Source organism: Bubalus bubalis, chromosome 4, assembly GCF_019923935.1.
Source record: "Bubalus bubalis isolate 160015118507 breed Murrah chromosome 4, NDDB_SH_1, whole genome shotgun sequence".
Classification (NCBI taxonomy): Eukaryota; Metazoa; Chordata; class Mammalia; order Artiodactyla; family Bovidae; genus Bubalus; species Bubalus bubalis.
In genome coordinates, this window is record NC_059160.1 from 2984490 (window position 1) to 3006203 (window position 21714).

At 58.8% G+C, this 21714-nt stretch overlaps 1 protein-coding gene across 5 annotated transcripts in view; it reads right to left on the minus strand.

Annotated features, from left to right (window-relative positions):
• Positions 1-21714, minus strand: part of TBC1D22A (TBC1 domain family member 22A) — a 323966-nt gene that overhangs the window by 282354 nt on the left and 19898 nt on the right. For all 5 annotated transcript variants that reach the window (XM_044940746.1, XM_006074970.3, XM_006074969.3 and 2 more), the window contains exons 2-4: positions 19343-19399; positions 17934-18268; positions 14452-14628 (exon numbers count right to left, since the gene is read on the minus strand). In XM_044940746.1, the coding sequence (XP_044796681.1) occupies positions 14452-14628; positions 17934-18268; positions 19343-19399 (569 nt within the window). The remainder of the gene's footprint in view (positions 1-14451; positions 14629-17933; positions 18269-19342; positions 19400-21714) is intronic.

Here is a 21714-nt window from a genome sequence, read left to right on the forward strand (position 1 = left end):
CACCTGGTCCTTTCCGCATCCATGGAAACCTGGGGTCTCAAAGGCACACAGGACACAGCGCCTCCGGCAGGCCGAAGGCAGAAGCCCCAGCGGGGCGGCCCAGCAGAGGGCAGCGGCGCAGCGGCCAGCAGGGAGGCCCGCGGAGGCAGATGGAGGCCTAGCGTCAGACAAAGCAACCAAGCTTGGGGCCTCCCGGAGCCGAGGAGCCCACACACCTCCCAGGCCAGCTGCCCCAGGGGGCCTCCTGTGATCCCCGGGACTCTGAATGTCGTGGGTCTGTTTCCCACCCTCAGCCAACTCCAAACAGCCCCATCAGGCTTGAGCCTGCTGCAACCACAGAGTGTACAGAGAAGAAAGGGCCGGTGCCCCGGGAATGGGGGGCAAGGAGCCCAAGCTCCTTTCAGACCCCCAAATGCACAGGGAGCCCCAAACGGCTGGGGTTCAAAGCACGGCCAACCGGCCTGCAGCTGCATCTGCGAGCGCCACCCCACACAGCCACCGGCAGCCCCCAGCCGGGTTAGCGCAGAGGAGCAAGAAGAGCCAGATGAGCCTCCCGCGCACACGGCTCTCATCGTTCCTCTCCCAGACCCACCATGGCGCCTCCCAAACCAACTCCTCCTTCTGATGGGCCAGACCTCCCAACCTCGGCCCGCTGGCACCCCAGACCCCTCCTACCACCGTCGTCCCTGCCCTGCGGCGGCTCAGGACAAGGACTGGCGCCCTCAGACGCCCGGGCTCCGCGCACTGGCTCTGCTGGCTGGGGGCCCCGAGACAGCGACGGCACGGCACACGGCTCCCGCAGGTGCTGTCAGCTGTCAGAGCTCAGCTCTGCGCCCCGGCCTTCCTCCGTGCTCTGACCGCGCTGGTCCCCTGCCCGGGCACACCCCCAGGACCAGCTCTAGGGAAGCAGAAGGGAACAAGCCCCCCACCAGGGGACATGCAGCGTTGCCACTTCACCAGGTCCGGCTGCTCACACACTAACCCAGCCTCTCTTACGAGCCCGATGCCGATGATACGAAGTAGAAAGCGTCTGAGCTGCTCACGTGTGGGCAAAGTCACAGGTCTGACCTACTGTACTTTCCGGGAGGTAACTGAACATGTAATTGAAGGACGTCTAACCGGAAGGCATGCCTGAAAGGGGGCGGCCCAGAGAGGGAAGACCTGGCTCCTTGCTGGATTACACGGGTAAGAATCCACCACCACATAACCGCTGCTAAACTGAACATCAACGACCTCCTGAGGACCAGCCTCCTGACAATTCTTCTGCATTAAGAACATTTTTGATTGAGGTATAACTGGTATATTACAGCATGGTTTCAGGATTCAATACCTGTATATGAAACGGTCACCACAATAAATCTCATTAACACCCACCACCAAACAGTCACAAAATTGGTTTTTCTTATGATGAGGATGTCTAGGGTTCCTTAGCCACTGTCAAATATGCAATACCTGAAATATATTTTATATCTGGACTATTTCATATTTTGACTCCCTTCCCCCATTCCATCCCCCACCCCCCACCTCTGGAAACCACAGGTCTACTCTCTGCGTCTACGAGCTCCGTTGCTTGTTTTTGGTTTAGATTCCACGAATAAGTGAGATTGTGTGGAATTTGTCTTCCTCTGACTTATTTCATTACCATAATGCCCTCAAGGTCCAGCCATTTGCTGCAAATGGCAACACTTCATTCTTTTTATGGTTGAATAATATCCCTCTGCGTGAGTCTGACATGTCTCTCTCCACTTGTCCACTGACGGACACCCAGGTTATTTCTGCGTCTTGGTTTGTTGTAAACGAGGCTGCGATGAACACGGGCACACACGCTTCTTTTTGAGTTGTTTTCACTTCCTTTGGATAAACATCCGCAAGTGGAATTGCCGGATCACATGGCTGCTCTGTTCCCACTAAGGGTGTTTCAGGTGGGCCACAGCCTTTAGGTGCCTGCACAGCACTGCCCCAGCCACCACTGATCTGTGCAGTGGGAGGTGCTTCATTGCGGTTCAGTGGGAAGGCACCAGCCACCACTGATGTGTGCAGTGTGAGGTGGTTGATTGCGGTTCAGTGGGAAGGCACCAGCCACCACTGCTCTGTGCGGTGGGAGGTGGTTGATCGCGGTTCAGTGGGAAAGCACCAGCCACCACTGATCTGTGCGGTGTGAGGTGCTGGATCGCAGTTCAGTGGGAAAGCACCAGCCACCACTGATCTGTGCAGTATGAGGTGCTGGATCGTGGTTCAGTGGGGAGTAGTCTGCCTGCCAGTGCAGGAGACACCAGTTCAGTTCCTGGCCCGAGAGGATCCCACACGCCGTGAGCCTGTGCGCCGTAACTCCCGAGCCTGTGCTCTCGAGCCCGGGAGCCCCAACAACGGAGCCCGCGCTGCAGCTGCGGAAGCCCACCCACCCAGGAGTCCACGCTCCCCATCAAGACACGCCGCCGCAGTGAGGAGCCCACGCACCACCACCAGGGAAGCCCGGGTGCGGCAACCAAGACGCAGCACAGCCTTGGGCAGACGGAGAAGACCGGGAAACACTCAGCAGGGCTCTTCTAACACGCAGACTAACCATATGTGTGAGTGAACTTCACCTCGATTTTTTTAAAGAGTATTTTACTTGCTGGAATGGCTGACGACTGACATGCCACGCTGACACTTGTGAATGAGGTGATGGCCACGTGTGTGCCAGGCATCGCCTATCCTCAGGCACTCCACCGTGCATGAAGTGAGAGGGGGGCATGTGAGAGCAACATGTGTCCACTTGCAATTCACAACGAGCCGGGGGCGGGGGCCACACATACATGCACTCGCTTGAATTCACACAGAGCCTCTGAAAGGAGGTGAGAGCCAGGAGGGGAGCTGCTGGCACGAGATGTGTTTGTCATCGTGTAAGCCCTTAGGGACCGTGTGAATGTTTAACATTGCATGATGTAGCTTTTTCAATTAAAAAGAAAAACTAGTAAGCAAAGAAAATGAGTGAAATCACCAAATCCCAAACTTTAAGTGCTCTCACCCCGCTCCCTCCCGCAGAATCTCGAAGAACAATGTATCTGCTTCTGGATTTAGAGTACATATTTTGAATGCTAGTTTTGATTAAGCATATAAATTAGATGTTGATTTAGACAGATATACAGTTTTAATAACAATTTTAAATAAAGATCATTTTCAAAACATTATACAGCCATTACAAATGATGGTTATGAAGATGTAGCAACGTGAGAAAGGCGTATGACTTGATAACCGCTGAACGGGTAACGAGAGTGTCTGCATCCTCGCTGCCTGAGCGCAGAGAGGCGTGGGCGCTCCGCTGGGGCAGGCCGTCATGGGAATCAGCACCAGAGCCAGGCAAGCCTGCCGCCCTGCCCAGACCCCTCTCACAGGACCACCTCTCAAAGCCAGATGCCGGCGAGCACCATTTAGACCCACATCACTCTGCCGACAAAGGTCCGTACAGTCAAAGCTATGGTTTGTCCTGTAGTCATGTACAGATGTGAGAGCTGGACCATAGAGAAGGCTGAGCGCAGAAGAACTGATGCTTTTGAACTGTGGTGTTGGAGAAGACACTTAAGAGTCCCTTGGACTGCAAGGAGATCCAACCAGTCCATCCTAAAGGAGATCAGTCCTGGGTGTTCATTCCAAGGACTAATGCTGAAGCTGAAGCTCCAATACTTTGACCACCTGATGCAAAGAGCCGACTCACAGGAAAAGACCCTGATGCTGGGAAAGAGCGAAGGCAGGAGGAGAAGGGGATGACAGAGGATGAGATGTTTGAATGGCATCACTGACTCGATGGACATGAGCAAATTCCAGGACAAAGAGAAGCCTGGTGTGCTGCAGTCCACAGAATGGCAAAGAGTCGGACACAACTTAGCAACTGAACAGCAACCACAGGTGGAGAAACTAACTCTTGAAGAAGTTTGGGGGAAAAAATGGCCCAGATCATTCTGCCAGTCAATGGGAAAGCATGGCCGTGACCTGATCTAACCCTGATGCCCATACGCCGCTGTCCCAAGAGGCGGGACCCAGGGGCAAGGTAACTGACCATCAACAGCTGCCGACTTTCCTATGTGGTTATTCCTACTTCTAGAACCTAAGACAACACACCCACTAAAACGCAGCTTTAAAAAGACATTCTGAACTAATTTTTCAGACTCTCTTATGCTAAGAAAAAGGGCATCTCATTTTTTAAGCACTTTACGCCAACCTGAACTTTTTCCCCTTTCAGACCAACTTGAGCACCGACTGAGCCTCACCTGAAAGCCTTCAGTCTGTGTTAGCGTCTCAGGAGCTGGCTCACAACCAGAACCAGAGGCTCGCCCGGCAGCGCTTCATCCCTCACGACAGACTCAGAAGAGACGGCTTTCTTCACTTCCCGACACCAAGTCCAGCGCTTCCGCGTTCCTGACACCTTCCTGCGTCCTGCCCCGTGCTGAGGCCGACCTGCGTGACCTCTCGTCTCCCACCCTGCACCTCTGCGCATCAGGAATCTCCCCGTCTCCCCAGTTGGGTCACGTGTGACTACCCGCAGCACGCCTCTAGGCGTGCCCATCCCGGGCCCGGCACAGTGACAGAGGCGGGCGGGGGGCCCAGGCCTCAGGCAGGCCCTCCTCCTCCCCCGAGTCTCAGTCTCTCACGTGCAAACGGGGTGCTCTACTGACTGCTTAGGGTCGGCACGGAACCCACGAGACAACCTGTGGGGAGAGAGGCCTTCCTCCCTGCAGAGGGCCGGGTGGCACCACGCGGTGACCAAGCAGGGCGACATCCCATCGAGCGGAGCGGCTGCCGCAGACCGCACGGGAACAGGGCCCTCAGAAAGGGCCCAGGGGCTCCCTGCTCCTGCTGCAGGGGACGTAGGAAGGCGCTGTCTGTGAACCTCAGCAGGTACAGAATCTGCCTCCAGGGCCTGGACCGTGGACCTCTCGGCCACCAGGACTGTGAGAAATGAATGTGGCAGCCACGCAGCCAGAGCGGCTCTGCCCCAGCAGCCCACGCCAACTGAGGCAACTGCGCTGCCGTATGCGGTTGGCAGCCGTGCCCGCCTCTCTGCTACCTCACGGACTGTAGCCCGCCAGGCTCCTCAATCCAGGGGATTCTCCAGGCAAGAATGCTGGAGTGGGTTTCCATTTCCTCCTCCAGGGGATCTTCCCAACCCAGAGACCGAACTCGAGTCTCCTGCACTGCAGGCAATTCTTTATCACTGAGCCACCTGGGAAGCCAAGACAAGAGTACTGTCACACCAATGAAGCCTCCCTACCTTTCTATGATGATCAGAGTGAAGGGGCCCGTGGGCCTGGGACAGGGCAGGTCAGAGTCCTCAACACGGGCGTGGAGGAGCACGCCCCACGGGCAGGTGACCACCGTTTCAGATGGCATCTGTGCACACGTGCACCCCATCAACTCATGGGCCTGCAGAGTGAAGCTTTCAAATGCACACGGGGTTGAGCCAAGCAGGTGAAAACAGCCCCTGGGCCCCGTCGAGTGAAAAGCAAAGCACCTCCTGCTCCGGAGCACAGAGCGGACGGGACTCCCTGCCCGGGCGGCTCCCGCTCCTCCTCGGCCCGTCTGGTCCCGTCAGCTGGGTCAGATTACAGTTTCCTGACCCACCACCGCTAGAGTCCTGCTGCTCATCGGCTTCCACCTGCTCTTCCGCCGCACAGGCCCCACCATGTCCAGCCTCTCCGCCCCACAGCCCCTACAACGCGATGCTGTGTTCCCTGCAGTGAAGAGATGCCAACTCCAGCCTGCGACAATCACAGCAGGCTTGGGGGTGAGAAAGTCAAAACGGCACCCAGCCACGCTCCTCCTCCACTTTCGCGCTGCTCACCGTTAACGGGCACAACTTCCCTTCCTGCCTGTGAGCACCAACCAGACAGACGGATGGACGGCACGAGAAGGGAAGCGAGAGAGGGAACGTGGCGCTCAGGGCCAGGGTCCCCCAGGAAGGAGGACGACCAACGACTCCAGGAAGAAGTGCAGAGAGAGATGGGCCTGTGTCTGCAAACACAGAGAAAGGGACTCAGGAGGGTGTGGACGGCCATTGTGCCCCTGCCTCTCTGAGCTCCTTCTCAGGGATCCCATGTATTTCCATGAACCTGACACAGAGCAAGCACTCAAATCCAGTGGTCACCACCACCTCACCATGACCACCATCACCATCACCACCACCGTCACTACCATCCTCATCGCCATCACCACCATTACATCATCACCACCATTACATCATCACCATTACATCATCACCATTACATCATCACCATTACATCATCACCACCATTACATCATCACCACCATTACATCATCGCCACCATTGCATCATCACCATTACATCATCACCACCATTACATCATCACCACATTACATCATCACCACATTACATCATCACCATTACATCATCGCCACCATTACATCATCGCCACCATTACATCATCGCCACCATTGCATCATCGCCACCATTGCATCATCGCCACCATTACATCATCGCCACCACTGCATCATCGCCACCATTGCATCATCACCACCATTGCATCATCACCATTACATCATCACCACCATTACATCATCACCACCATTACATCATCACCACCGTGACCACCATCACCATCACCACCAAAGCCACCACGGCCACCCTCCCAGAGCCCTTGACTTGATTCTAAAGACGTCAAACAATCCCACTGCCGTGTTGCCCACATCCTTCCATGCCCAAGGTGAATTTCAATCACTCCCAATCTCTTTGCTTGTCCCTTCAGAAAATCTTCTTTATTCTAGCTTCATCTGCAAGTTTACAGGATGGGAACTTCCAGAGGGCACCAAATAGGATCTGTGGTCACAGAACCTGCCAGCCCCCGACTAGAACACACGGCCCATGTGCCCAGGCCACTGCCAGCTGCCCAGTAGAACACACAGCCCATGTGCCCAGGACACTGCCAGCTGCCCAGTAGAACACACGGCCCGTGTGTCCAGGCCAGGACCAGGGAGAAGCAAGACATCCTATCTGCTCAGCAGCTGCCACAAGGGCAGCCCCAGGAGGAAGCTGGGCTCCAGCCTCACACAGCCAAGCCCGATCCACAACCACCCGCTCCAGGTCTGGCCGACCGAGGGCTGCCCACACCAGACCCAGGTGGCCGCCTGTCATCTCTCCCCACTCGGGCGACCATCCTCCCTGTGCTCAGGCGATGGGCAACAATTCAGCATACCACCAAAGCCCCCAGGAGGTCAAAGGACATAACCACATTCTTCTAAGTTAACACATCTTTATATCCTTTCTTAGCTTGATTTTGTGCTCAGCTCAGCTCTATGTATCAGTTCGAAGGAACGGTAGCCATTGTTATTCTTTTTTTATTAATGGGTTCCATGAATCTTAAATTATCTTAAAACAAAACTGTTACTTTCTTTGCAGTTTCCAGGACGAGACACCTAGCTATGTGTCAGTTTGTGGTCCCTTGGAGTCTGAGCTACATTTTGTGGGAGAAACAGGACATAAGAGGGTTCATTCTAAATGCCGTGTCTTTGACTTTGAAAATTCAAGGTCCATTTATTCCCTCCACACCCAAGACTGTGTATACAGTTGAAAGCAATTCAGCCATTGTCTGGTCTCCACTGTGTGGTGGGGACACTGCTGGACACCAGCCACGGTTAAGAGCTGCAGTATAAGAAAGACAGTCCCTGACCTCAAGGGACTGGAGAGCTGGGCAGGTGCAGACTCCCGCGTGCCTCAGAGGCAACACAGCTGGCTGTCCGCCCACACCCACCGCCTCCCTCTCCCCTGTGACCAGAGCCCCACTGCAAAGTGCCGCAGGCCGAGCCCGCGGGATCCCTACTTCTCCACGCCACAGCTGGGGGGGAACGTGACCCAGCTCTGATCACACTGCCTTCCAGAGAAGGGCCCAGACGCCCTGGCGCCTGCCCTCTGCCTCGAGCAGGACCACGACGCCACCTTGTGGCCAGAGCTCAGATCCCTGATGAAATGACGCCCACAGCTCCTCTCCAGACAGCCGGCCAGGAAACACAAGCCCCTCTCTGTCTAAGAGCTCTGAGTCTGCTTTTCTGATACCTTCAGCCAAAACAAGGGCTTCCCAGGTGGCTCAGTGGTAAAGAATCCACCTGCAGTGCAGGAGACCTGGGTTTGATCCCTGGGTCGGGAAGATCCCCTAGAGAAGGAAGTGGCAACCCACTCCAGTGGTCTTGCCTGGAGAATCCCATGGACAGAGGAGCCTGGGGCGGCTATAATCCATTGCAAGGAGTCAGACACGACTGAGCGACTTTCACATTTCACCCAAAACAAATCCTCAGCGATCCCCCACTCAGCTGGGGAACCAGCGAGGCTGTGAGCGCTGCAGAGGCGGCAGACAGCCCGCGGGGACGCCACCAGGCCCTCCCGAGCCCGCGCCGTGTCCTGTCCCGTCACTGGACATGAGGACCCGTGACTCACAGCACGGCCCGCAAGGAGCTCCCAGGCCAGGGGTGAGACGGGCAGCACCTGAGAGCACAGTCAGCTCACGGGCTGCAGGGCAGGGCACGGCCCCGCACGCTCTGCCCACTTCTCCGCTCTCATCCCTCGGACGGAAAACACCACCACAGTCTCAGGGTCTTTCAAACAGTTACTCCACGTCCTAATCGACACAGGAAATCGTTAAAGAAAGACAAACACGTAACAGATTGATTTTTCAAACGGCTCCTTTAAACATTTTTTAACATTTGCTTTTAAGGTTATACGTAGGAAATCTTCATCCATGAGGAAGTTGTCGGGAAGCTCCTTGAATGGATTCCTAATTACACCAAAGACTTGGTCCACCCAACACGTGAAATCAAACGCTTGGCTTCCACCAGGTCACACTCATTCCGGTTTACCTCAAGCTGAGGGACGCTGCATATGGCTCAGACACCACACCCAGAGTGCAAACACCACCCAAAAAATAAAGCTGCCGCTGGCGGCAACACATGAAACCAGAGTGTGTGTCCTCTGGTTCTCACGCTCCCGTCCTGAAGCCCAGGAGACCGGGTGAGCTTGGGGAGCCCCTTCTGCTGGGGACTCTGACGGGCCGGCGAGAATCAATTACAGGAAAGGAAGCAGGGAAGGAAACACACTCACACATCCAGAGTGAACACGCGGTGGGTTTTATTATCTTTCCCACATCTCTCGATTTCAGCAACATCCCACGAACAATCATCACGGAAGCCCGACAACGAGAGTGGCATGCGGGGGGCACGCAGAGCCCTGTCCTCCAAGCGGGACTTGGGGCGCCAGTGGCACGGGGACGGCACAGGGCAGAGGCCGCGCGGGGGCAGGGGTCCCGGCCGGAGGACGGGCGCTGCGGCATCTGAGCTGTCTGGACGTCTGCAATGATCACTTGCACAGTGATTGTTTTTACAGAAAGAGAAGAAAGCCAGAGCGGGAGGACTGCGCCCGCCCAAAGGAAGGGGAGCCACCTCCCCAGTGCTCAGCACCCCACACCCTCCGTGAGCTGGTGCACCAGAGGCTTCAGTCTAGGGGCTGGGGGCAGAGGGAGACGGGTGCTCCAAGGAAAAGCAGCCAGGATGAGAGGGACTGAAGGGTGGACGGGTGGACAGGGGAGGGCCGTGGATGGGGGAGGGGGTGCACGGGGGACGGGGGGACGGGGGAGGGCCGGGGCAGGAGCGCCTGATGACAGCTGATGGTTGAGCAGGGACCTGGAGGAAGGGTCAGGTGGGATTGCAGGCAGGCGGGCAGCAGAGCAGGGGCCCCGGGCCTGGACGTGCCGCTGTGTGCTGTGCCCCGGCCACCGCAGAACCATGCGGTTGGGAGGGGACAACGGGGGCAGGCGGCTGAGCCGTGCAGCGTCCCCAGGCCAAGGAGGGCACAACGGGGGCAGGCGGCTGAGCCGTGCAGCGTCCCCGGGCCAAGGGCTGTCTCTGAGCAAGATGGAGCCCAGGGTGGCTCTGACGGCCTCTGACCAGATCTCGTCTGCACAGGACGGCTGACGGCTGGGCGAGCAGGCGGCAGACACGGGGGACGGGCCCGCAGGAGGCGGCGGCAGGGAGCAGGACATGGGAACAAGCTGAGCTGGGAGCCTGGGAAGAGCCGGGGGGGAGCGCAGACGAGAGAGGCATGGGCAGCGGGGACGGGCTCAGAGGAGGCGGCCGCTGCTCAGAGAAGGGGCGACGGGGCCAAGGGGACGGGCTCAGGGGAGGCGTCAGGGCCTCAGGGGGCAACTCAGGCGACGCTTCCAACCTAGAAGCTACCTTTAAAAACATGACCTTGTTCAAAAACACGCACTGCCCCCTTACGTACGTTCTTAGTGAGAGCTGCTTCATCAGTGTTACCCCTGACACCGGAAGCGACGCTGCCAGGGAGAACCAAATCCAGGGGAAATCCAGGAGAAACGGGGGAAGAAAGCGGTCACCTCACAGAGACGCCCCCCACCCCACCCCGTGCCATCGGGATCGGCCAGGCTGGGCTCTCCAACAGGAGAGGCTCGCAGACCTGCAGCCAGGAATCTGAGACGCGGTGACCAAAGCAAAGGCCCCACTGGACCCCGCCACGTCCCACCCAGGGCGCACCCAGCAGGTTTCGAATTCCGTGTAGCCAGCTGTGGGGCACGTCAGCTGAGCTGGAGGCCTGGCCCGTCCGGTCATGTGAAGGCTCAGGGCCCGTGCAGCCAGCATCTGTCTGACCCTCGTCCCTGTCTCTCCAGCTGTGTCACGGGGACTAGCCGATTCTCCCCCAGACGTCCTGGAGGGCATCCCCCTGTCCTGTGCCCTCTGCCAGTGCCCCCCGACACTCAGCGTCAGCTCCCGAGGGCAGGGACCCTGGGCTCTGTTTGCGGTTCACCCCAGCACCGACCACAGCAGATGCTCAGGAACGCTGGCTGAATGAAGAACTACGTGGCACCTGACGTCAGTCGCCCCGACTCACGAGGACCCTGCAGGGAGGTCAGATTCCCGGGGACGAGACAGGAGGCTGAGCCATGGATCCACACCGGTCACGCACGGGCTCCCAGGCTGCACGGCCTCGCCCTCCTGCCGTCACAGGCCCCGCAGTCAGGCTCTCCTCCAGCCCCAGGCCCTGAAGGGCCATCCAACTCAAGCCCTTGCTTCTGGAGTGAACAGCTCTGTGCCACCCACCTGCCCCCTGAAAAACCCCCTTCCTCCCCAGAGCCGGCTCCCACACGCTGTCCGCTTTAAAGCCCAGCCGCAGGGCTCACGTGGGTAAGAGGACCAGCCGGGTGACCCTGCAGCTGGCCTCCCTCCCCCTCATTACAGTCTGAACGTCCCAGGACAGGGCTGCGTGCCGCGGACAGACGACCTCAGGGCCCGGCTGCCACCGGGTGGTCACCCCACGGGCCTCAGAGGCACAGGTCCTGCCAGCGGCCAAGTCACACTCCCGTTCACAGATGTGCGTGACCACGGAGGCCTCCAAGGGTTGCTTCCCTGGGCTTCGAAAAAGGCAGCCTTTGCACGAGAAAAGACCGAGTTGATGCTGAGAGCAGAGTGAGCCATTAAGTTCTATTTGTTGCCCTCGTCCTCAAGCTCCGAACAGAGCCCCAGCAAACAGCCGTGCAGCCCGAGGCCAGAGGGACGCTGCGGGGGAGGCACTTCTGTGGGCGTCACCCAGGTCATCGCTTTGCTCCTCCGACGTTGGCAAGTATTTGCCACTTACGTCACATATGTGACGTTAAGATGATACTTTCCACTGTCTCCCGAACCTAACTGCCTTATGCTGTTGCTGCTACTGCTAAGTCGCTTCAGTCGTGTCCGACTCTGTGAGACTCCATAGATGGCAGCCTACAGGCTCCTCCGTCCCTGGGATTCTCCAGGCAAGAACACTGGAGTGGGTTGCCATTTCTTTCTCCAATGCGTGAAACTGAAAAGTGAAAGTGAAGTCACTCAGTCGTGTCCAATTCTTAGTGACCCCATGGACTGCAGCCCACCAGGCTCCTCTGTCCATGGGATTTTCCAAGCAAGAGTACTGGAGTGGGGTGCCACTGCCTTCTCCAAACTGCCTTATAAAAACGCAATTTACTGGCTGTGTTTTCTGCAGTCACCAAATACAAATCCTGTAATTGTTTCATTTTGAAAGCTTTGGTTTTCACCTTTTGGTGTTAGATTTCATACTTACATAGAATTCTGAGAAAAGGCAAGGAAAAAAATAGAATCCCACAACTGAACAGAAGAATCTCGTTTCTTTTAACCTTTCAGTTTATCCATACATACTCACTTGCCCACACATCTTGAAAGCTTCATTTTTAAGTACGATTTTAATTTCCCAAGCTACTCTGATGACAAAGTCCACAGGAGATTCTAACTGGGGGCTGGGATCCTGAAGAGCTGCAGTTCCCATCAGGCAATCTAGTTTTCACAAGTGATCCCCGTGCCGCCTAGGACTAGATCAGGGGGTGTCTCGTGAGAGGTGATCAGAGGGGGCTCCACTGAGCCCAGGACAAACCAGCACCCCAGCCTCCTGCCGTGATAACCGAGGTGGCAGACAATTCACCCACAGCCGGCTCAGAGCTCACCAGGGGGACGTGACACACGCCCCGAGGAGGGCCTCGCTCGTCCCAGAGCACGTCTCGAGGTCCAGAGGAGCACGCCAGCTCACGAGACAAGGGGGGCAGCACCCGCACGCCACGCAGGACCCTGGGGCAGGTCCTGGACTAGGAAGGAGGCGCCAGCGTGTGCCCGTCACGGAGACGAGCGTCGTCGAAACTGAGCGTGGTTGGTGCCCTGGACGACAGGGCTGCATGGATGTGAAACCCCAACTATGAGAATGAGGCCGCGGCGACGCCCGGAAGACGCCTTTGTCCTCAGGAGGGGTGAGGTCTCGAGGATCGAGGGCGCAGCTTCTCCAACTGATCAAGCGGTTCAGGAAAAGCACGAACACACGTGAGCACACGCGCGGAGAACGAACGGGCGCAAGGGAAACGACCAGAACGGCCGGGCAACGGGCACAGCGCCCGCGCCCTCCCTGTGCGTCTCAAGTCACATCAGAATGAGAAGCCTGACACAGACGGTAAGCTGGGCCTCTCTGGACGACGACACCCGGAACCGCAGGAAGGGGGGAAGGCGAGCTGGAAAAGGAAAAAGGCTCTTCTTCCCGCTGCGCCCTCTGTGCTGTGAAACTGTAACGTGCGCGCCCAGAAAAGAAACCAAAGTGAGCGAAGAACAAAAACCCACCGTGAGAAGGGCAGGGGACGGGAGCGGCACCTTCAGGCCACGGGACATTCCCAGAGCCGCTCCCCCAGCCCCAGGAACGAGGCTGCACAGCTCCAGCTTCCCAGGCCGGCCGGGCTGCCACCTCCATCCACGGGCCTCACGCGCCACCTGCTGGCCACGCAGGGCACTGCCCGCAGCGGCGCCCAGCCTTCAGCGCGACTGCTCTGTCCTCCCGGGAGCTCCAGCGTCCGGCAAAGTGCCCGGCGCCCGGTAGCACCCAGATGAGACACAGAAACAGAAGCATGGAACTTGTGCGCACAGCTCCAGCAGGACTTGACAGCAAGCACGGGCCGCAGGGCCAGCTGCCCCACGAGAAGCATGCCGGCACTGTCCTGGGCCCTGCAGCCCCACCCAAGCCTGGCCTTGACCCCCGCCCCCCGCCGGCCCACTCGACAGCCAGTCCCACCCCATGCCGACCCGCTGCCCCCGTCCGACGGTGCACAGTCGGTCACCCCCGGCAGGACTCAGTCACTGGCCCTGGCCAGCACCAAGAAGCCAGCAGAGCGCATTAAGAAAAAATATCGAAGAATGCCAATCACCTCCAATTAAAGATAAATTTTTAAAAAACACAACACTGTACAGCAATTATCTTCCAATTAAAAGTAAATTTTTAAAAAAAAATGCTCATCAAATTGCACGGGAAGCACATTAATAAACACATCTAGAGTCAACTTTCAGGACAGGCGGCTCTCCTCCTGGTGGCCTACCGGCCTGAAATACAACAGATCAACTTCTGACCCAGTAAATTACACGGGGAACAGGCACACCAAAGGGGAGCAGGCCGGGACTCTCAGATCCAGGCCTCCTGCAGAAGCGAGCACGGCCAGAAGCGGCAGAGCCCACGGGGGCTCATCACGGGGGCTTGGCCACAGGGACTCATCACAGGGACTGGGTCATGGGGTCTCACTCCCAGGACTCAGCAGGGGGACTCACCCATGGGGACTCATCACAGGGACTCAGCCACGGGGTCTTACTCCTGGGACTCACCCACGGGGACTCACCAGGGGGACTCATCACGGGGACTCAGTCACAAGGTCTCACCCCCGGGACTCAGCAGGGGGACTCACCCACGGGGACTCATCACGGGGACTCAGCCATGGGGTCTCACCCTGGGGACTCGCCCACGGGGACTCACCAGGGGGACTCACCCCGGGGACTCACCCACAGGGACTCAACCCCAGAACTCACCCACGGGGACTCATCACGGGGACTCACCCACAGGAACTCACCACAGGGACTCGCCCACGGGGACTCACCACGGGGACTCACCGAGGTCTGTGTTGGGGCCCGCAAGCAGGTGCTTGAACTTGTCCAGCCGGGAGGCCTCTCTTTCACTTAAGGCCGAGGTGCTGAGGGCACTGGGCTCGGGTGCCCCGCCCAGTGCCACGGTGGCCGCGTGTGGGAGAGACTGGGACCTCTGCAGGGGGGCGGCGTCACTGGCGCTTCCTGCAGTGGGGTGGGGGGGGAGCAAAAGAGAGGTGAGGCCCCAGGGCTTGGCCCACGGCCAGGCGTCCACCGGGAGGCCTTGCGTCCGCCGCGCTGGGTCTGCCGCGGCACAGCAGTCCCGCCCAGCCCTCACAGAGCAGTGGTGAGCTGCCTGCTGGAGGCAGAAAATGAGCCGGCTCCCACGTAGAGCTCACTGTCCTCCTGGTCGCTCCTCAGGGAAACAGACGCGCCACGAGAGGGAAGACAGGGAGGAACAGAAAACCACCGCACACGTCGGGGTCGGTGGCCAGGGCTCCCCAGAGGGCCCACCCGGGCCACACGCCAGAGGATCGGTGGGTGCAGGGCCGGGGCAGGGTGCCTGCACGGGTCACCCAGGCCTGGGCACACAGGGAGGCCACCAGGGCCCACAGGAAGGGCCCCATGACTGTCTGAACATCCCAGGCCTCCCCAAGGAGGGAGGCTGGGATCAGCACCCGGAGAAAGCAAAGGAAGCCAGGTGCCCCGCAGGTGGGCTGAGGGACCACCAGAGCTCACCCAGCCGCTGAGGCGAGGTGAGACGGCGCCTGGCACCCAGGACCCAGCACGGGCAGAGGCAGGAGCGGGGGTCCCTCGAGCCACAGGACGAGGAGCCTGCAGGGAGCGGGGGACCCACAAGCACGAGGCCCTGAAAGGGCTGCAGGCCCGCAGACCTAAGTCCCCGTGAGCAATCTCATCTTCCAAAACGGAAATTCAGAGTAAGAACTAAACTCAGGAAATGGGGCAAGCGACACAGCACGGAGCAGACACGCTGACGGCCACGTCCAGCAGCAGCTGCCAGACTCGGCTCCCTCCCCGCGCAGAGCGGGCCCTTCACACCAAACACACCCCTGAGGGAGCCCTGGGGCCACCGGGGAGCAAGATGACTCTCGCCACCACTGGGCAGAAGCTTCCATGAGAGCCTGCGAGAGTGGGCGCAGCGGCGAGGCCGCCTCCTTGCCTCGGGCTGCCCTCGCCTGCGGGGCCCCCACACTGGCCTCCTCTCAGGGAGGGGGGCTGGAGTGGTTGGGGGGGCAGGGATGGGGGCACCAGAGGCCCCCCGCCAGGGGAATGCCCCCTCCCCCAGCACCTCGGGATTCTCCAGGAGAAGGTGTCGCGGAAAGAACAGGTCCACGTGGCATCGCGGATAAACGTGCTCAGTCTTATTTACCTCAACCGCAAAGACACTCCGTGTGACTTCACTCAGACATTAGGGTCACACGCACCCCTGAGCTGCGCTCTGAGGCGGATCTGGGAGGTCAGGCGAGAGCGACAGCCCCTGAGGAACAGCGAGACCTCCAGCCAGGCCCCCATCACTGAGAGCAGAAAACCCACCACCGCCCCGCCTCCAGGGTCCCCAAGGGTGCGAGTCCACTGCCACCTCTGGTGTCCACTCAAGACCCACTCACAGCTGGGCCACAGTCCAGCTGCAGGGACAGCCCTCGCCTGGCTGATGCCCACCAAGCCTGTCCCGGCCAGTGACATGCTTTGCCACTAACCCAGCAATGCCCCGAGTCAGGCAGAGCGCCTCCGACTTCAGGTACAAAGGCAAGAGACGTTCATGAAGAGAGTCAGGGCAGCAGAAGGTGAAGCGCTGGCCCGGAAGCCCGCTGATGAGCCCGCCGTCCGCCTCCGCCAAGGCAGGAGGCGGCCACCTCCCCAGGGCTGGAGGCCCGAGCCGCTGGCAGCAGGGAGGCCCTGCAGGCGCCGTGCAGGGTGACATGCCCACAGCAGCCCTGCCAGGCTCCCAACAGACGCTGGAGAAGCCGAGCTTGTGCTCCTCTGTGCCCCCACAGAGGACCGTCCAGGGCATGCAGAATTCCAAACCACCGCTCACAGGAGCAATGAAGTCAAACGGACCTCGTGGGCCTCACAAGAGCAGAGGAGGCCCCACCGGCCCAGCAGGACGGGGTGGCTGCCGCGCCACGTGGGCAGCAGGTCCTGAGGGCGGTTTGGGTTACATCAGCGGCGTCTACGCAACTGCGCAGGACGCCCAGGAGCAGCCAAGGGGGTGGGGGCGTGGTCCCTGCCTCCGTGGCCCTTGCCACTGGGGCTCCAAGAGTTGCAGCCTCGGCAGAGCCCACTGCAGGAGGAACCCGGGGCCTGGGAGTGTGTGCCCTGCCCAAGAGCACGGGACGCAGTCAGAGTGCCCGTTACGAGCCACAGGAATCCTGCATAACCTGGAAAGGCTCAAACTGGGTGCCCTTCCATTTTTAGGCTCAAATACTTCAAAGTTCACTTCGTGTGAAATAAAAATAGTTTAGATTCTAATTTGAAAACTGATTGAATGAAATAACTCATGCTATTCCACAAAGAACACGGTAACGCTTCCTAGATTAATTCCCAGAATGTGTTTCTGAAACCTAGAGCTGAGTATGAAACCTAATTTGGCCCCAGCCAGCGGGCTGCCTCAGGCTGTGCTGATGACCTCATTTTCTTCTCTGTAAACAAAGGGCGAGCCCCCGAACCCCCAGAGACCTCGGCGGGAGGGACCCCCACACCCAACCCCTTACCTCCCTGACACTGCGGCCCGAGGCCACTCTGACCGCTGGATTCAGCATCTCAGCCTACTTCCCACCCTGCTCTGGGGCCGCCCCGACCTGTTCTGACCCCGGTACCCACCACCTTCTGGCACCCGGGCCTCCCCACACGTCACGTGGAGGCTGCTGTCCATCCCCTGACCAGAACGGACGCTCCACGCAACAAGGGCTCCGTAGGGCAGCCCACGCCCTGAGAACGCGGCCTGACCTGTCACAGGTTAAACAGTGGTGCTGTCTGATGTCTCAGCCCCTCCAGCACAAAGAGAGTGCAAGTGATGGAGAGCGCCAGGCACGTGGATAGGAGACACGGCAAGAGCTAATCTTGCAGAGTTTAGAATCAGAACCTGGCGATTCCAGAGAGCAGACACTCGCCCTGCAGATGCTGAGTCCACGTGTTGGGGACCGGGAGGGATCATCGGAAGTGGCCAGGGGCAGATCCAGCCCTGAACACAAGGCGGGCCAAGCCCCTGGGCTGGAAAGGCCCCCTGGAGCAGCCAGGGCATCCTGGGGAGGGCAGGGTCCCCTCAGCAGCCCACAGAAGCTCCCGCCCGGCCACACCGTCTGGAGGGAGATGCACTCAGCCAGGAGGACGAGAGGAAGCGCAGCTGCCTCTGCTGACCAGGAGGCCCGCGGCTGCTGGATCTCCGAGCCCCCGAGGGCTGGGACCCTTTACCCCGCCACCCTCCGCCCTGGGGAGAGGGCTCCAGGCCTCTTTTTGGAAACCCGCCCGGCTCTCCCCACCGCCCCCACCTTCGGGACAGGATGCGTGGCTCTCGCTGACGGACTTCACCAGCCGGAGGTCGCCGCCGGGGGCCGCGGAGGGGTCCACCAAGGGCTCTGCCGAGGGCTCCGGGGCCCCGGGTGGCCGGGGGCGCCCCTGCCGCTGGCTGTGGTTGCGCAGCACGCGGTGGGCCGTCTCCATGACGACCGCAGTGTTGAGGCTCTCGGCCGCCATGGCCAGGAGCTCGTCATCGTCCTCGCCGGCGTCCCAGGCGTCGCTGGTGTTGCTCTCAAACTCCTGGAAGGTGCTGACTCGCTTGGCCTTGACCGGCGTGGTTGGCGCCTTGGGCGTGGCCTTGAGCAAGCTGCAAAGCAAAAGTGGTCTGTACTCGCACTCTGGGGGCTGAGCGTGGTCACCCTGGGACAGGTGAGAGAGCAGCCCCTGGGACAGTCATGCTGCATCTGTGCCCCAGAGACCGACGCCTGAGGACACGCAGCAATGCCCCAGGCCCACAGATCTGTCGCCCCAACACCTTCGCAGACGTCCAGCAGCAGCAGCTGGGGCTGCAAGCGGGGGAGACTGTTCACAGGACACGGGCCCTCGGCAGGTGGGTCTGGATGGATACGGGACAATTCCGAGGATCCCGCGCAGCGAGGCAGCACACCACACAGGCTCCCCCGAGCGCTGGGAGCTTCCTTACACGCTCGGTCCTTCAGGGCCACCCCTGCCCCGCACACGCCTCTAGACAAGGAGCCCAGATACAGGCTGAGCAAGCCGCAGGCAGCGGGCAGAGAACACAGGATGGCACTCAACCCGCATCAGCTACAGGAAGTGAAAAAAATTTCTCTCGTGGGCTCTCTGCTTTTCTGACGGGGTCCTCCCTCAGGTGGTTCAGATAGTAAAGAATCTGCCTGCAGTGCAGGAGACCCGGGTTCAACTCCTGGGTCGGGAAGATCCCCTGTGGGAGGAAATGGCCACCCACTCCAGTGTTCTTGCCTGGAGAGGTCCATGGAGAGGAGCCTGGTGGGCTGCAGTCCACGGGGCACAGAGGCGGACACGGCCGAGCGACCCACACACTACCGTCAGCACAAAAGGGTGTGACGCTGGTGAGGACGTCCAGCTTCCCGCTTGGCTGTTGCTGCCCCCAGTGCTCTAAGCAGCCGTGGCCAGACCCCAGTTCACAAAGGTGTGCCAGGCCCCGCCCCAGCCCCAGGGGCCCTGCAAAGGCTGCCCTCCTCCGCCCTCCTGTGCATGGAGCTGCCTCCCTCAGAGGCTGGGCAGTGAAAGGCAGGAGCGCCTCCCGTAAAGCAATCGCTGGATTCGTGCTGGCTGAATGAAGGGCACTCTCCTCCCCATCGGGAACGCCAGGGACCTGGGGGGTCACCACACCCCCCAGGCCCAGCCTGGGAACAGCCTCACGCAACCCGAGGTCACTTACGTGCCGTGGACCAGGGGGTCGAAGGGCGGGTGCTGAGCGCCATACACGTGCTGGATGCTGTTCAGAAAGGAAGGAGAATAAGTTAGCTTCTCCCCGGAGTTCACAAGGGCCCCATGGACTTAGGAAGCAGGCCAGCTCCTCGAACTGGCGCCAGAGGGAACAACCCCGGCCACCACAGGGTCCCCAGGGCCCGTCAGGAAGGCTGAATGACACCAGACAAGGCCACCCCCACACACAAGCGGGGCATTCAGCCTCCCGGCGAACGGGCCTCAGTGAGGCACCCACGGCCCCAAGGGCGTCACCACAGGGCCCGGGGCATTGGTCAGCCTCTGCTCCTGGCCTAAAAGACTGACCCAGACGCACCCCTGGGAAGCTCTCACAGGGGCACCACTCTGCCCAGAGACGGAATACAGAATCACAAGCACAGTTTTGTTAAGACTGCATGGTTTCATTACAAAGTCGGTACTCATCAGAGTAGATCTGGAAAAAAAAGCGGGGACAGAAGAACTCACAGGGCACACTGGCCAGCTGAGCGACCCGACCGACGCACACTGCTTCCTCCCACCAACGCCCGGCCAGGGGACCTGAGGCAGGCCGGTAGCAGAGACGGAGGAGAGAGGCTTGGCAGGTTATGACCCTGACCCTCAGCTCTCCCCCTCTTCTTGTTCAGAACACACACATGAGACCAGGAGGGGCCCGGCCATCCTGCCACATGAGAAGCAACCACAAGAAATAAAGCCCCTCGTGATGGATGGGGGGGCGGGGGGGCAGCTTACAATGAAGACGGGAAGACAGCGGGACTCCGCAGGTTGGAGCTGTTAGCTCTCAACCTTGGACCACTCCCTAGACGTCCATGGCATGAAATAAACAAGCCCCTGTTTGCTGAAGCCACGGGCAGAGTCCTAACTGCTGTGGTCCTCGTGGAACAGACAGCCTCTGTAACCCCGATGCAGAGCCTTGAGGAGCGCCTGTGCACTCAGTCGCTCAGTCGTCTCTGACACTTTGTGACCCCATGGACTGCAGCCCGCCAAGCTCCTCTGTCCGTGGGATTTTCCGAGCACAAATACTACAGTGGGCTGCCATCTCCTCCTCCATGCAGGGCGCATGTATGTAAAGATAAATACAGACACGGAGGAGCTTAGTACATAGATGAAGTCTTCTTAGCCTTTTAAAACGAAATCCTACCTTGCTTACTCAGTAATATATCAATATCACAACTACGTCCCCATATTACTGTCCATCAATCTACTTAAATACATGTACTTTATATCATGTGATACACATGAAAGATACATACAGCATATTTACACTTTAAAACCCAACACGGCAGGCGCAAGCAGTCTCCTCAGACATTTCTCTGCAATTCCCATAAATCTGTAATTATTTCCAAGCTTCCTAAGTCTTCAAAAGTCATAACAACATGAGCACCGTCTCCCTGGACAACCTCACCTCTAATTTCACGCCGCCCCACCATTCTGGTTACACGGTAATTTGTTTTCCGTGTTGATTGTGAGCTCTTTGTTTAAAACTCTGTGTGGTTATAAAAACAGCAATAAACTTCTCTGGGGACAATACTGTCACACAAATATAACCTCGTGAAGATAAAGTCCTAGAGAAGGAAGGCCTGGGACACAAAGGATACACGTGTATCAACGGCATAAACGGCTGACCCTTGAACCACGTGCAGGGTGGGGTGTGGAACTCCGCATGGCAGACAGCCTGAGTGTGACTTCCAGTCAGCCCTCCGGACCCGCGACTCCTCTTGATCTGGGGTTCTGCATGCCCGGCTTCAGGCCACCTGGATGGTGTTGGGCTGTAGCATCTACCACTGAAAAACACCCGTCTGTCAGTGGACCCACGCGGTTCAAACCCACGTTATCCAAGGGTCTGCTGCAGAGATCACTGCTGTTTGATGGGAAGAAAGGCGTGTAGACGCTGATTGTGTACCTTCTCGATTATTAGGGAGGCTGAGCCATCTTGAAACATCCTTTGTCCATCTGCGCTTTCATAAACCGCCTGTTTGAACTCTGCCCACTTCTAAGAGGTGTCCACCCTGATCTCACTGATTTGTAAACACCTCTTTGTAAACAGGACTCCTCTGTCATTGAGGCAGTGAGGTGGGCAGAATAACGGTCCCAAAAGCGTCGCCTCCCAGCCCCAGCACATGTGAACCTACTACCTCACACTGTAACGGGGAAGAGCCTCGTGTTTCATCAGAATTAATCACCAAAGGGATGTTGCCCATAAGCTTTAATTACACATAACAGCCCATCTCTAGGAACCTTTGTTTCACTCACAGAAACCGTTTCACCAGGCCCACCCGTGAATGACTGCGGGCGGCGGAAATTCACACATCCCCTCAGGCGGCCGAT